At 42.8% G+C, this 14,932-nt stretch overlaps 1 protein-coding gene across 1 annotated transcript; it reads right to left on the reverse strand.

Moving 5' to 3' along the window:
- Positions 1 to 38: 38 nt before the first annotated feature.
- On the reverse strand, positions 39 to 14,275 carry LOC137284532 (fibropellin-1-like). The gene is made up of 11 exons (XM_067816367.1): positions 14,141 to 14,275; positions 10,532 to 10,662; positions 10,038 to 10,179; positions 9,414 to 9,544; positions 7,739 to 7,878; positions 5,240 to 7,165; positions 4,846 to 4,995; positions 3,336 to 3,452; positions 2,986 to 3,102; positions 1,570 to 1,677; positions 39 to 772 (listed from the first exon to the last, which is right to left on the reverse strand). Exons 1-11 carry the CDS (start codon positions 14,198 to 14,200, stop codon positions 585 to 587), a joined length of 3,210 nt encoding a protein of 1,069 aa, XP_067672468.1. The 5' UTR covers positions 14,201 to 14,275; the 3' UTR covers positions 39 to 584.
- Between the last annotated feature and the right edge of the window lie 657 nt (positions 14,276 to 14,932).

Raw genomic sequence — 14,932 nt, forward strand, 5'->3', positions numbered from 1 at the left:
AGGCCACGCCACCACCTCCAATAAACACAGAAACCTTGTTCCTGGTCATCTAGACCCTTTAATATCAACGTTCAAACATACGCAGGGAAAAGCGAATTTACAAGTATCCAGAGAACAGAGAACAAAGCGAAGAGAACAAAGAGATGCACATACAAATTATGTCAGTTATGCACAAGAAAGCAGCTATCTGATACACCTTGGTGTTGCCTTTCAATGTTAAGGCAATTGAGTAATGATGTGTGACACACATGGGAGATGTATGAATGCTTAAATACATCATATACATTCTTCGTTACGTTACAAATTACATGCTGAAATGTCATCTTGATCATCACTTTCGCTCTGATATGTATTGCTGTAAGACTTGTTACATTCAAAATTCAACTAAAGTTTATATTTTAAAACCCTTATGCAATATTTTACACGTGGAAAAGCTGACACGCAACCCTGTAGCTATAATATTGTGAAGAGCGACACATGCGTGGACAGACTGGTGTGTAGACTTTTACGAGCTCCGAGTACCTTCACACCCGGTTACAGAAGGTGGAAGGGTGTTTATCATATTTTGATCAAGCTATTTTTCACTATCCAATGAGAATACCGAAACGTCGCCTTTTACAGCTGTCGCAGAGACTGCAATATCTTGGACAGAAGCTGCAGGCCCTACTGGGGTCGTTGCACAGATGTGTGGTTGAGTCCATGTAGGTACAGTTGTACTGTGGGACGTCCTGACACTGGGCATCGCTGATCTGCGTTGTATCGAATGTAGGCTCTGAAAGCAGAAAACCGCGCATGGTACGGGATATTTACAACGTGCGGTTTGAGTGACTGGGTTTGTTTGGGTTTTTTAACAAAGGAATATTTCAGCAATATCACACTGAAAAAGGGCTTCGGACATTGCACTCATTTGGGGAATCGAACACATGCCATTAGTTCAACCGCAAGGTTTCTCGGACGGAACCATATCATATACATATAATATTGATGATGATGATGATGATGATGATGATGATGATGACGATGACGGTGGTGGTGGTGATGATGAACGAGTCTTGCTTTACGCCACAGTCCTTAGAGGTTTAGCTATTTTGCGGCAGCCTGTAAATAGCCCAACTCGACAACGATCAATTTTTGATAGCATATTGGACTTGCGATTGGGCTGAAAACAATGCCCTTTAGGTTTCACCCCAACTGCCATTCACTAGTCATACGGAGCTGTGGGTCTCCCGAAACGTTTGGCTATTCTTTAAAAGACGAATATATACGTTTTTGAAGAGACCCATGAAAGAACAGACGATGGTAATAGACAATAGGATCAGTCTCGCAATGAAAATAACATTTAAAGGTTCGTGTTCGAATCCGGTATACGGTTGGTTTTGATATTTAATGGCGGGGATAGAATGATGTTTAGTTATTTATGCAAATAACAGGGTTGTTAAATATTTGCACAGTAAGTATATTGGTTGAAATATGTTAATAATAATCTATATTAAGACAGTTAAATATACAGTTTATCAACAGAATAAAAGTGAATATTCGAAACGGTGCCACAATTAACGTGCGACTTACTGCAGAGGCCGTTCTTCAGCTGGTAGCTATGGTGACAGAGCACACAACGAGAGTCGTGGGCGTCGTTGCAAACTACCTTCTCGCAGCCTGCGTAGTTGTTCGGGCAAACTGTATGGGACCAGTAAAAGTTAGTGGTGGTAGTAGTAGTAGTAGTAGTAGTAGTAGTAGTAGTAGTAGTAGTAGTAGTAGTAGTAGTAGTAGTAGTAGGAGCAGCAGCAGCAGCAGCAGCAGCAGCAGCAGCAGCAGCAGTACTTACTTTTTTGTATTGCATTGGTTGCTCAACAGTGTTGGGAGAAGGTTTTAAGAAGTCGGGACACTAAAAGGAAGGATTTATATTACAACGCGTCACGATTAAATTCCAGAAACCCAAAGGTTCAGAAAATAGTAGCCCTGTGTCCAGTTTCTGACATGGGACAAAATTCCAAATGCAGTTACCATGAACAAAACGGACGGGCAAAAGAAACTTTCCCCTGGTACAATTTGACAGCTTTAAAAAAAACTACAACAAAGTGAAACATGAATGTTGTAATTTGTTAAGCAATGACATATGCACATGTTCAGTACAAAACTTTCAGCTTTAACAGAAACTTTGACTGATTTTGGTCGACATGGGGTCTAACTCTCGTCGCCCACTGCACCCTCAGATAACGATGTCTGTCAGTCTGCAGCGTTCCTCGGTACGGTCGCTAGGCCCCGATACCATGGGCACGTAGTCTTGTTACTGTCCGTCGACTGACTGGGTGACTGAGAGCCGTTGCCACCGATGACGTAACCGTTAGGAAGCGGTTTGTCAGGTGCAATAGCCTCAGATGGTGATCTTCCTGCACAGTTGTCACCCTTGGCCTGCCTGTTCTGAGTCTGTCTGAGGTCTGGTCAGTCTGCTGATAACGCCGACGAAGGTTCCTGACGGTAACGACAGTACAGTGGCACGTTCTTGCAACGTCACCCGTAGTGGCGCCCATCTGCAGCATTCCGATGGCCCTTTCCCGCTCTTCTGGAGTTAACCTTGGCATTGTTAAGTGTTTTTCTGTTGAAGTGTGATCTGCTAGGCACTGTGGGGTGGTTTTATACCGTACATGCTCGTACCCTTACATGCACAAGATGTGCATTTTGTTCTTTTTCGTCCAAGTGGTAAAGAGTTGCGTTTGTTGTAATCACATTCATGTTTGAGGCAATACAGATGGAACACTTTGCATTTAATACTGATTTTATATGTCGAAATTACAATACATTTTGCAACAGAAAGTTTCTTTTGCCCGTCAGTCATATTCTAAGAATGAAATAATGAAAACTGTATATTTTTTTCTTCAAAAACTCGAAAATATGGGACGACCCATGGGCGAGAATATTTACTTTTGCTCAAAATACGTAAAATTGTTATCCTTGGCTTAATGAAGATGGCTGAAAGTCACCCACCGTCACACACTACCCCTTTCAGGAAGTACCCACTGGCACACTTCTCACACCATCTGTTGAAACAGCCGTTCCTGCCCACGACCAAACAGTCGGGGATAGTTTCCATGGACGGGCATTCTGCAATATGACATTTCACCAAATGTATTTTCAGCTATTCAAACAGATACAGCTTCGAAGTTTCGGAAAAAATAAATCTCATAAAAGTGAGAAAGTATGCATGAATTTAAGCAGCATCGTACTTTTAATGGGATGGGGTGTAGGGGTGGGTGGCTTATGTTTCAACTGAAATGGGTATGGATAAGGTACAGATGATAATGTCCTAAGACTAGTTCAGCAGTATCAATACTAACCCTCACAGCCTGTGCCCACTCTGAAGAAGCCTGGTTCACACTCTTCACATCGGCGGTTGAGGCAAGCGGTGCTTGTTTCCTTCACACAGTGCAAGATTGGTGTTGTTGTCGGACACGCTGGAAAAGTATTGTCAACACTGTGATTTGGATAGGCTATACAATTATGCTGTAATATGGTCATTCACTTCATAAACGTTTGATTCCGTCAGTCATTGTTGAAGACCATAATAGCTTTCGTCCAATGACACACACATGCACACAAACGAACATGATCACACATGGAGACTTACAAATACATACTCGTAGAAGAACACGCCTTCAAGCACACGCGTGCACACTCACGTCTTCACACGCTCCTCTGAACTTCAAGCACATATCAGACACATCAAGCCACCACCTACTCTCTGACTACCCTCTGAATGAGGAAAGTGTTCAATGAGTGAGTGAGTTTAGTTTTATCCCGCACTCAGCAAAGTGTTCCAGCTATATGGCGACGGTCTGTAAGTAATCGAGTCTGGACCAGACAATCCAGTGATCAACAACATGAGCAACCAAGTCAGCGAGCCTGACCACCCGATCCCTTTAGTCGCCTCTGACGACAAGCATAGTCGCTTTTATTTCAAGCATGGGTTGCTGAAGACTTGTTCTACAATGAATGTTGGAACGTCTTGAAGAACTGTTCCACAAACTGTGATAATAAAAACACACGTATGAAACGAATATCCGCACCTTCGCAACATCTTCTACGAGTATTTGTTGATAAAGACACACATCAAACGAGAGAGACTGCAGTGAAACACAATAGTCAGTAGTCGGTAAACATTAATTCTCACGCATGCGCCTTCCTGTCAGTGAGTAAGTCTTCCGGGTAAACGAGTCAACTCTCAATGGAAGTAATAGGGAATGGATTGAAAACTCATCATCCGGGCCCGGAAGTGCGCAGTCTGGGCATGTGAGTACATTTTAAGAAGAAACGTTTCGATTACTGAGGAAAGATTAGTGCAGAAATGAGCAATGCGGATTTTTTTAAAGTCCCAAGCGATTTATTTGGAATAGATATCATGGCTTCATGCAAATTAGTGGGCGATGATATTATATTACACAAGGTACTTTATATGTCCATTTTGGAATTAGACTTAGCTTCATTATAAACGATAGCTGAAACAAAAGTTGTGCCAGTAGGCAGCGCATGCATTTCATGCCTTGTGCGTAGACGGTCCATCGTCACACCCGACTCAGCGACCCAATTGCCATCTTTAGTCTGATCTAATGTTTTCAGCAGCTATTCGTATTTTTTCCGATTTTTCGAGTAAACATGTTTTTCTGGATATCCACGTACGCATCCCACAGAATGCCCAGTTAGGCCGAAGTGGGTTATTTCTACATATCCTGTTTTCAGTTGTGTAAATTTTAGGAATACAGAGTAACAACCTAAAACAGGGATCTTTTTCTATATATTTCCGACATTACTTTCTTATATCTAGATAAGTTCACATCCTCTTCAACTCACCCTTCCCATGATCGTCGCAGTTTTGTCCCGTTTGCCCTCCGACACAGATGCATTCGTACCCGTTGCCCTTGACGACGCAGGTGCCCCCGTTCCTACACGGGCTGCTTCTGCAAGCATCCGCCTTCGGGGTGTGTGTTTCACATCGTGGTCCTGAGAAAATAGGCACATTTATTTAGAACTTATTTAGCGACTAACGGAATCGGATGGTCAGACTCGTTGACGTGGTTGAAACGTGTCATCGATTCCAAATTGCTCATGATGTTGATCACTGGATTGTCTGGTCCAGCCTTGATTATTTACAAACCGCCGCCATATAGCTGAAATATTGTTTATTACGGCGTTAAACTAAACTCACTCTCTCACTAAATAAGCTCCACAACAGCGTCACAATTACCTGTGAATTCCGAAGAGCAGGTGCAGAATGCATTTCCTTTGGCATCGATGCTACATGTTCCGTTGTTGCTGCAGTTGAAACCGGTGCAAGGGTTGTCCTGACAGAGGTATCCAGTATAAAACGACTGACATCGACACACGGCGCCATTACCAAGCGCTGTGCATCGGCCTCCATGCATGCAGTGCTTATAGTAGCAAGAGTCGTTTTGGCAGTTTCTGCCTCCATAACCACTTGGACATAAGCAGTAGTAGTCCTCCCCTTGTGGCACACACGTTCCACCGTTAATACAGCTGACCTGTGTGCAACTATCCACATTACAATCCGGCCCACTACAGGTTTTGTTTTGGCACTGTCTACCATTGAAGCCATCTGGACACGAACAGATGTAGTTATAACCATGTGGTATGCAGGTACCGTTGTTCTCACACTGGACGTAGACGCAGCTGTTAATGTCACAGTTCACACCATTGTGGCCATAGTCACACGTGCATTTGTATCCAGGGGAGGAACTCGATGGTTGGCATGTTCCATGATTGCCACAGGGGTTACTTGAGCACGTTCTGCTGGGGCTCTGTCTGCTAGCGACACGGGAACTGAATTCGCATTTCAACCCATGGTAGCCATAATCACACGTGCATTTGTACCCGGGATTGGAGTTCGATGGCTGACATGTACCGTGATCACCACAAAGGTTGCGAGAGCAGGTTTTGTTTTCGCACTGTCTACCAGAGAAGCCATCTGGACACGAACAGTGATAGTCATAGCCTTGTGGTATACAGGTACCGTTGTTCTTACACTGAACGTAGACGCAGCTGTTGATCTCACAATTTAACCCATTGTAGCCATAATCACAAGTGCACTTGTATCCAGGGGGAGAACGCGATGGCTGGCATGTTCCATGATTACCGCAAAGGTTACTGGAACAGGTTCTGTTTTCGCATTGCCTACCATAGAAGCCATTTGGACACGAACAGATATAGTTATAGCCCTGAGGTATACAGGTACCGTTGTTCTTACACTGAACATAGACGCAGCTGTTGATTTCACAGTTCACACCATTGTGTCCAAAATCACACGTGCATTTGTACCCGGGGAAGGAACTCAATGACTGACACTTCCCATGTTTACCACAAGGGTTACTTGAGCACGTTCTGTTGAGGCTCTGTTCGTTAAAGACGCGGGTGTTCAATTCGCAATTCAACCCATGGTAGCCATAATCACACGTGCAGGTGTAGCCGGGGTAGGAACTTGATGGCTGACATGTACCGTGATCACCACAAAGGTTGCGAGAGCAGGTTTTGTTTTCGCACTGTCTACCAGAGAAGCCATCTGGACACGAACAGTGATAGTCATAGCCTTGTGGTATACAGGTACCGTTGTTCTTACACTGAACGTAGACGCAGCTGTTGATCTCACAATTTAACCCATTGTAGCCATAATCACAAGTGCACTTGTATCCGGGATTGGCACTCGATGGTTGACACGCTCCATGATTACTGCAAAGGTCCCTTGAACAGGTTCTGTTTTCGCACTGCCTACCATAGAAGCCATTTGGACACGAACAGATATAGTTATAGCCCTGAGGTATACAGGTGCCGTTGTTCTTACACTGAACATAGACGCAGCTGTTGATTTCACAGTTCAAACCATTGTGTCCAAAATCACACGTGCATTTGTACCCGGGGAAGGAACTCAATGATTGACACTTCCCATGTTTTCCACATGGGTTACTTGAGCACGTTCTGTTGGGGCACTGTTTACCGTCGATGCAAGGTGATAGCGTTGTTGAGTATTGGCACCTGGAACCGTACCTTCCCGCGTCACAGGTGCACCGAACCCTCGCCACTGCAGAGTTACCTGTGGTAGAGCAGCGGGATCCGCTGGCACACACGCTTGAGTTACATAGGTCTAGAGCAGTGAAACAATCTGTGAAAACAAAATCTGATTGTCTATACAAAATTTTATAATACTACGATCGCAGAAACATGTGAAGTAGTAGGCATACTCATCATGGTCCCTGGTTTCCAAGCAGTGTGTGCGTGAGTGTGTATCAGAGTACTGTATTTGGCATGTGAAGTGTAACTGCTGTTAGACCTTTATCATCTCGCAAAAATGAACGCTGCTGGACACTCACCAACAAAACTAAACGAAATCAGACACGTTTGGGGTATTCTGGAGAATGAATTTCTGTGGACAACTGAATCACGCGTCCTCTCTTTAATAAGAGCAAGAACTTGCACCCACTCAAATAACCATTCATCCACATATCCATCATCCATCCAACCATCCATCCAACCATCCATCCATCCGGTCATTCGGGAGGTTACCAAGCAACCAATTAAAGACACATAAGCTACTATTCATTCTTGGTAACTTTACTCAGAGACATCAAACAACATCAGCAACGTGTGCCCTACTCATGGTCTGTCATACTTCTAGCTGCCAACTTAAGACATGGTAACTGACACTAAATACTCCCGAAGAGTATTTTGTAATAACCTTTGGTGCAGTTTTTCAGAACCGAGCCGCTGACGCTGCAATGGAGATCATCGTCTTGCCCATTTGATCGACACTGAGCAGCGCAACCACGCCCGTAGTAACCATCATGGCAAGTAAGCCTGACGCTCATTTGTAGATTTCTGGAACATATGTCAAAACATCATAAAATCATATATCTTATTGAACTGTCTCTTATAGACATGCATGTATGTGAGCAATAATCAAACACTGCCCACTTATGTTACATGATAAATACGAAAAAATGACGTTGCTTTGAGAAACAAATTCTTAAATGGTAAGTGCAACATATTTGAAATTGAAATTCGGAAACTATTTACTTGCAGTCAGAGAGGAATACACAAAAAATGTAAATATCAGTGCGGGAAAGTATGGTCACTGTGACTACGCCATAAATCAGAATGTCACACCGTTCCCATATCATTGTTGTTGCGAATGAACCACCATTGGCGACGACGTCAGTACCGTGTGCAGCCACGACATCTAGAATTTCCTACTTTTACTAGCAATCACCCTTTCCTGCCTATGCCTGTCTGTGAGAGAGAGGGTGTCGTTATAATGGAAGGCATCCCCTTAGCCCACAACCTCCTCCTCCTTATTGAACTGCTCGGACACTCACTCTCCACTGGCCAGTGCGACTCGGTGCGAGTCGTGGGGTTGTCGAGTGACCTGTTTCATCACGGTCTTTCCTCGGTCTGGACGATCCTTTACATCACCACTTTCTGACAATTGGTCCACTAACCATGTGGGTAATGTTCCGGTTAGCGACAGGTTCAGGTTAGCGACATCCATACCTCATGCCAATAACTTGATATTGTTTCATTGTTTCTGAAAGATTCTGTCATACTATGTCAAGGAATGTCAGCTTTCAGGTCAGTTCAGATATAAAACAACACTGTTGCGATTGCAATTATGTATTTTATACCCTGAAATGGCGCTTTAGCAGCAAGTGAACATCCCATAACCATCCCGGAACATCGACGGTGCTCGGATGGGTGCTCGGTAGCTTAACTCCGGAAAGTTTCTCGGACTTCAGATCTGCCCTACAACAAAGCACATGTGATGCATGTGGTCTCACCTTAGGTAAGTGAGTTTGTTCAAAGTTGCCCTGTCCACCCAGCAGTAACACTGGGTACCTGGTTTCATACGATGGTGGTCTGAATTTGAATCTTGAGCGCCTTACAGGAGACTGGTTGTATTCTCTACAGGGAGTGTTCTGTACTCGTTGAACAGGTGGGTAATATGTCACCGCTTTGAGCATGCAACGTGCATGGATGAGTGTGCAATATAAATGGACCTTTATTAACCACTGAGGTATTTTGTGGTTTCTATGTGTATTCTAGTGCGCCAAAGTATGAAGACCTGTTTGTGCCAAGATTCGTGTTTGTAAAATTAATTATATCTAGCGGAAAATAGTTCTGTCATCAATCTGGTGGGAACTTATATTTTAGATCTGAATAGTTTGATGTGCAGAGCTGCGGACGCTAACAGCGAACATGTGATTGTTTTACAATTAACGTTTTAATAATGATATGATTTCCTTAATTTCCACATCACGACTACTCTATCTCTGAATTTGTCTCTAAGACAAGGATATTTTCGGGTTCATCAACATCATCAACATCATCATCATCATCATCATCATCATTATTCTCACATGAATGTTCCGTTGGTGAAATTTCGATCGTAGGTTTTGTCGGGAAGAAGAGGCCAGGCATCCACGCCGAAGTGGGCCAAAACCTCCCTGCCAAAGTGGTCCTCGATGGAAATGGTGACATTTTCAGATGACTGCATAAAAGAAATGATGATCGTTATACAATCTGTGCACAACACCCACTGGGCGCTGTGAGATTCCTCCTGATCCGTTTATATGTACACTGTCTACAGTCTTATGTGTCTTAGAGCGTGTCATGAGTGTTTCTGGCATGGGAGATAACTCACGCCATTGTGATAGACTGATTTACCTGCCCTTGGGTGCCTGTGCCTGTGCCTGTGCCTGTGCTGCTGTTTGTGCAGCCGTTAGGGGGCAAAGGGCTGGGTAGTAGTCTCCCTTTGTGACTGAGCTCGGTCGACAAAAAAGGTTCAGTGAGGCAATCGGTCTATACGAACCACCCACTTTGACCACGCTCGACACAGTGAACGTCGGTGAGCTAAAGATATCAGTAAAGAGTCCAGTTTATTGACGATTCGTAAAATAGCTTGGCAATAATATGAAATACATTGTTATTACAAACTGCCATCAAGCAAGAATTGAAGAGGAGGTAATAAGGTAAAATGTTACCCAGTCATTTCTTGTTAGAGTCAACGGGTTAGGTATGCCTCCGAACTGACTAGAGATGTTGTAGTGGACCGATAAGGGTGCGGGCGTCGAGATGGGACGTCGTAGCGCTGTCATCGGTGAGGGTGACGTCCTTGGCCTGCACCTGTAGATAACTAACACCTTTATATTGTGGTGTCACGTGTCTGTATCTGCATGATGCTATGTCTATGTTTGTGTGTCTGTGCCTGTCTCTGTGTCTGTGGAGGACCGTGACATTATTTCACCCGGGTTGCTGAACACAAATCAGCTTTAATTTATACTGTATTCATCTGTATTCTTCACAGGCCCGTATTACAGGCATGGTGAAAGTATGATTAAGTGCACATAAATTATATAAGTGAACATGTTTCAGAGTTTCAGAGTAATACCAATAACTCATAAATTCCCTTTAGACAATCTGGAGGTGTAGCATACAACTGGAATATGCGGCGTTAACAAGCAAAGCCATTACGTACCACTGACTGTAATTACGTTGGTAACAGACTTTGACGGAAGGAGAACACCGTGGGAGCCCACAGCTGCTGTCACCAAGACGGTTGTAGTAGGAGCGGAAGAACATCTGCAGGTCGCCGCCACCCTCCGTCAACTGAAACATGACGCTAACATGGAGCATTCTCTTCGTTACAATGGAAAGACGCCATCACTACTTGCTGGGGCGTGTAATTCTGCAGCTGTCCGGAGTGAATTCATGAAATGGAGATCTACTGATCATGTTTATTGTATGAAGTTCATATGAAGTAGATCTGTCTGTCTGTCTGTCTGTCTGTCTGTCTGTCTGTCTCTCTCTCTCTCTCTCTCTCTCTCTCTCTCTCTCTATCTATCTATCTATCTATCTGTCTCTCCGGGCTTCTTAAAGACCTTACAATTAGCTTTTAAGAACGTTATTATCAATTCTGGCTTATGAGATGAGAGAAAATAACTAACATAAAGAAAAATGGTTTAGTGAGTTTAGTTTTACGGCTCTTGTAGCAGTATTTCAGCAATATCACAGTGGTGGACACCAGAAATGGACTTTTCACATGGGTTTGTACCCGTGGGGAATCGAACCTGATTCTTCGGCGGTGAAGAGTGAACGCTTTAACCACCGTGCTACCCCTTAAATGGGATATTACAAACAAGAATGAATATCATTTACTGGTATTTTGTTTTCATGACAATGTAAAGGAGTCCAAATGTTTGGGTTTTTTCAGTTTGTTACTTGTTGGGGCATGAGAGGCGGGATTTGTGAGAGAATGTATTGCTTAGTTTAAGTCTACCATATGTGAAACACCGTGACCATGACCAAACTTCATGATCCTACATTTCGTTCTTAACAATCATAATTATGTGCTTGCATATATGGTAGTGTGCAATGCCGTGTGTCGTCGTATAATGCACACGCACGCACGCACATACACACACGCACGCACACACACACACACACGCACGCAGACACACACGCAGACACACACGCACGCACACACACACATTAACATATACTCTGCCAAACTAAGACTTTAAACTTGCTAAACTGCATGGAAGTAGTGTGTGTTTTATTAGTAAAACCGATGAGCCAAACTGCTATCATTCGAGTATACAACACACACGATGTCCGCGTCTTCAAGGAATGCTTGTCCAACTTTTTGTGAGGACTAAGGTTTGATACACCTGTTGCCGCACTCGGCTACCAAACCCATCCTAATTTGATGCGACTGAAAATTATTTGTGAGAGGGTAACTCCGGCAACCGGTTGCTAAATATGACAACACATCGCGGAGCTACTGTAAAGCTAGCGTGATGGGCGGTAGGGTTGATGGCACAAATGATTTTGGGGGGATTCGAAGTGACTATTCGAGAGAATGTAGCAACGTGATCTGCTCGAACCTGGTTGATAATCTATTCATATTGAGCGCATTGTGTTCAAATGATAAACTGATGATTTTATTTTACCTTTTTTCCATTTTAAAAAGCGTTTGATTGCGTAGACAGAAAGCCGGTCGCTGTTGTATGTACGGCATACTAAAGGTTGTCATGGAAAATTGTTTAATGTAGTTAGAAATACGTATTATTCTGTAAAGGCTTGTATTAAAATGTCATTTTGTAGAACAGAATGCTTTTCCAGTTCTAGTCGGGTGAGACAGGGTTGCATATTAAGCCCAGCTCTGTGTATCTTTTTCATTAATGAACTTGTAACAGAAGTACATAATGAGTGTAGCTATGGTGTATTTGTGGCACAAAATATTGTTGATTGAATGTTACTTCTTTTTGCTGATAATGTTGTCACGTTTTGTTTTTTCTGTTAATGGACTTCAGAAACAATTGAACGTACTGCCTGTCCTTTACAAGTAGTATGACTTGTACATTTTTCAAAATCTTGTAAATGTTCCATTTTCTACAGCATGTTCTATTTTTGATGGTAAAGTGCACCGATTTTCTTATATGGTGCAGACGGATATGGGGCACTGCATATAATGAGGTAATGGAGACAATCCAAACATCTTATTTTAAACATTTTTACGGGTTGGGAAGTTTAGCGATAATCATTCTCAGCCAGGTTAGGGTGGCTAAATATTGATGTACACTACTAACGATGCAACGACAATGTACATTACTAAAGGTGTACATAACGACAACGATGTCCTTCATCCGATTAATTCAGTTGTAGAACCAGAGAAATATTTGACATAACTAGAAAACAAGCATTTGATAAGAGCCATGCGTACATTTAGATTTTCCATTGACAATTTAATGTCATTTTTTCTAGAAGGTATAACAGGACGATATTAATCAAATTAAATGCGCAAACTGTAAATTGGTCTTTCTTGGGGATGCATTTCATGTATGATGCGTTTGTTATAAATATAAAATCTGAGAGAAAAATATCTTCCACATCTTACACATGACCCTAAAAGAATATGTTAATGGTAAATTCATGTAACTCTCTAAGTCCCTTCATTTTACATGCAGTTGCAACATTGTTGAAACATATACTTATTGCCAGATGATCACTTCAATTTGTACTCATGTGACATTATAAATGGCATGATAAAAGGGACCATAAGACCGTATATGGTTGGATCAATCCTGCAGTTTTGTCGTTCCCTTTGGCCGCCGTGAAGAAGTCCATGGCAATCACTTTGGGTTGGTGTGCGCCTGTCTCATAGTCTACTAATTGCAAATTGTGAATCATTGAATTGCAGGATGGCCTTAGCCGGTTCCCCGCAGGCCAATAGCCGTAGACGTCACGTTCTAGAAGCCACATCACTAACTCACACACAAACGATGAATTAGATCAAATGTACTGTTAGATTAGATTAGATCAAACTGTTAGACATGCAGAATGTCGGGGGGAAACACCGAGAGAAATAATGATGCAGAGAGATGAAAGCAGAATCTTACATCAGACTGACAGGAATATTGGTCAAACAGATATTAATCGACCTTCCTTGAAAATGTCAAGTGGGGGTGTGCATATTGGGTTTTGCGCCAATTTGGACAATATTCGAGCAAGATGACGGCAGAAGACACCGGCAATGTGTTTCACACATTATACCCATGTGGGAATCGAACCCGAACCTTCCCGCGTAACGAGCAAATGCTTTAACCACTGGCCTATCACACCGCGCCTTGAAAATGTCAAAGTCAGAACTGACACCATACGCACATGCACATACTATTAAGTCAGGCACCTGCAAAGTACAGGATCAGCTGTGTTACTTTTTAAAAATATAAACGTCCATGCATAGAATGTTAGGGTTCAACACATATCTATACTCTAATACTCTACTAACATCGCAGCGCGGACAAGCACATTTTCTTAAATTTTAATCAGTTCAGTAACGCATAACATACCCAAAGAATTAGAAATCATTTTCGTAATACCTCATTGTGCTGGACCAGCATGCTTGACCCAGAAGAACACATGTTAAGTTGCTAAAATGCATAAAACGTGTCTAATTCCAAAGACAAATGAAATAAGGGTTGAGAGGCCCAAACAGGGATGGTTAGGTAGGGGTGAATGTGTAAGGGGTGGGGGAATGGTAGGTAGGGGCTGCTTCTGCAGGTAGTTAATTCCATGGACTCACCTCAATTTTGGTCAAAATTACCAGCAGAAGCAACGAGAGCAGCCTTAGGAACGACGGCATGTTTGAATCAATATCTCACGTTCTGCAGCCCGCCGCAAATAACTGTCTTACATCAGTGAGGACTCCTTATGTTTCACAGATAAGACAATCAGATGACGCAGACGATTTTTTCAGCTGCAGCTACAACCTCGCTCATCTTTTGATTAAAGCTATACGCCTAAATATCGTCATATGTTTTTAGAAAAATGTTCATAAACATTTCGACAGTCAAAAAAAAGAAAACAAGATTTATGGATGTCGCTCTCCTTATTGCGACCTGATTTCACCTGCTGCAGGAGCAAGCATACGCCCCGAAACGCCGTGCTATTCACAATAAGGACATGACATTCATCAACGGTGTACGATACAACTAAACCTTTTTCACTTCACAAGTTTTATATCTACCCTTTCTTCCGCCTGGTTAAAAGTCTTGATACTTAATACTTGAGCTTTCCATTAACTAATTACTTTACTTGGGGCGGTGGGGTAGCCTAATGGTTAAAGCGTTCGCTCGTCAGGCCGAAAAGCCGGCTTCGATTCCTCATATGGGTACAATGTGTGAAGCCCATTTTCTTGTGTCCTCCGCCGTGATATCGCTGGAATATTGCTAAAAGCGGCGTTAAACCAAACTCACTCACTCACTAATTACTTAAGTTTACTTTTTAATAAGCTTTATTTAAAGGAGAATTTGTTGTCTTTCCCAAAAACGAAAACACTGAAATCCTGTTCCATGCGGGGTGAAAACAAGGTCTA

This window comes from Haliotis asinina, chromosome 5 (genome assembly GCF_037392515.1).
Source record: "Haliotis asinina isolate JCU_RB_2024 chromosome 5, JCU_Hal_asi_v2, whole genome shotgun sequence".
Classification (NCBI taxonomy): Eukaryota; Metazoa; Mollusca; class Gastropoda; order Lepetellida; family Haliotidae; genus Haliotis; species Haliotis asinina.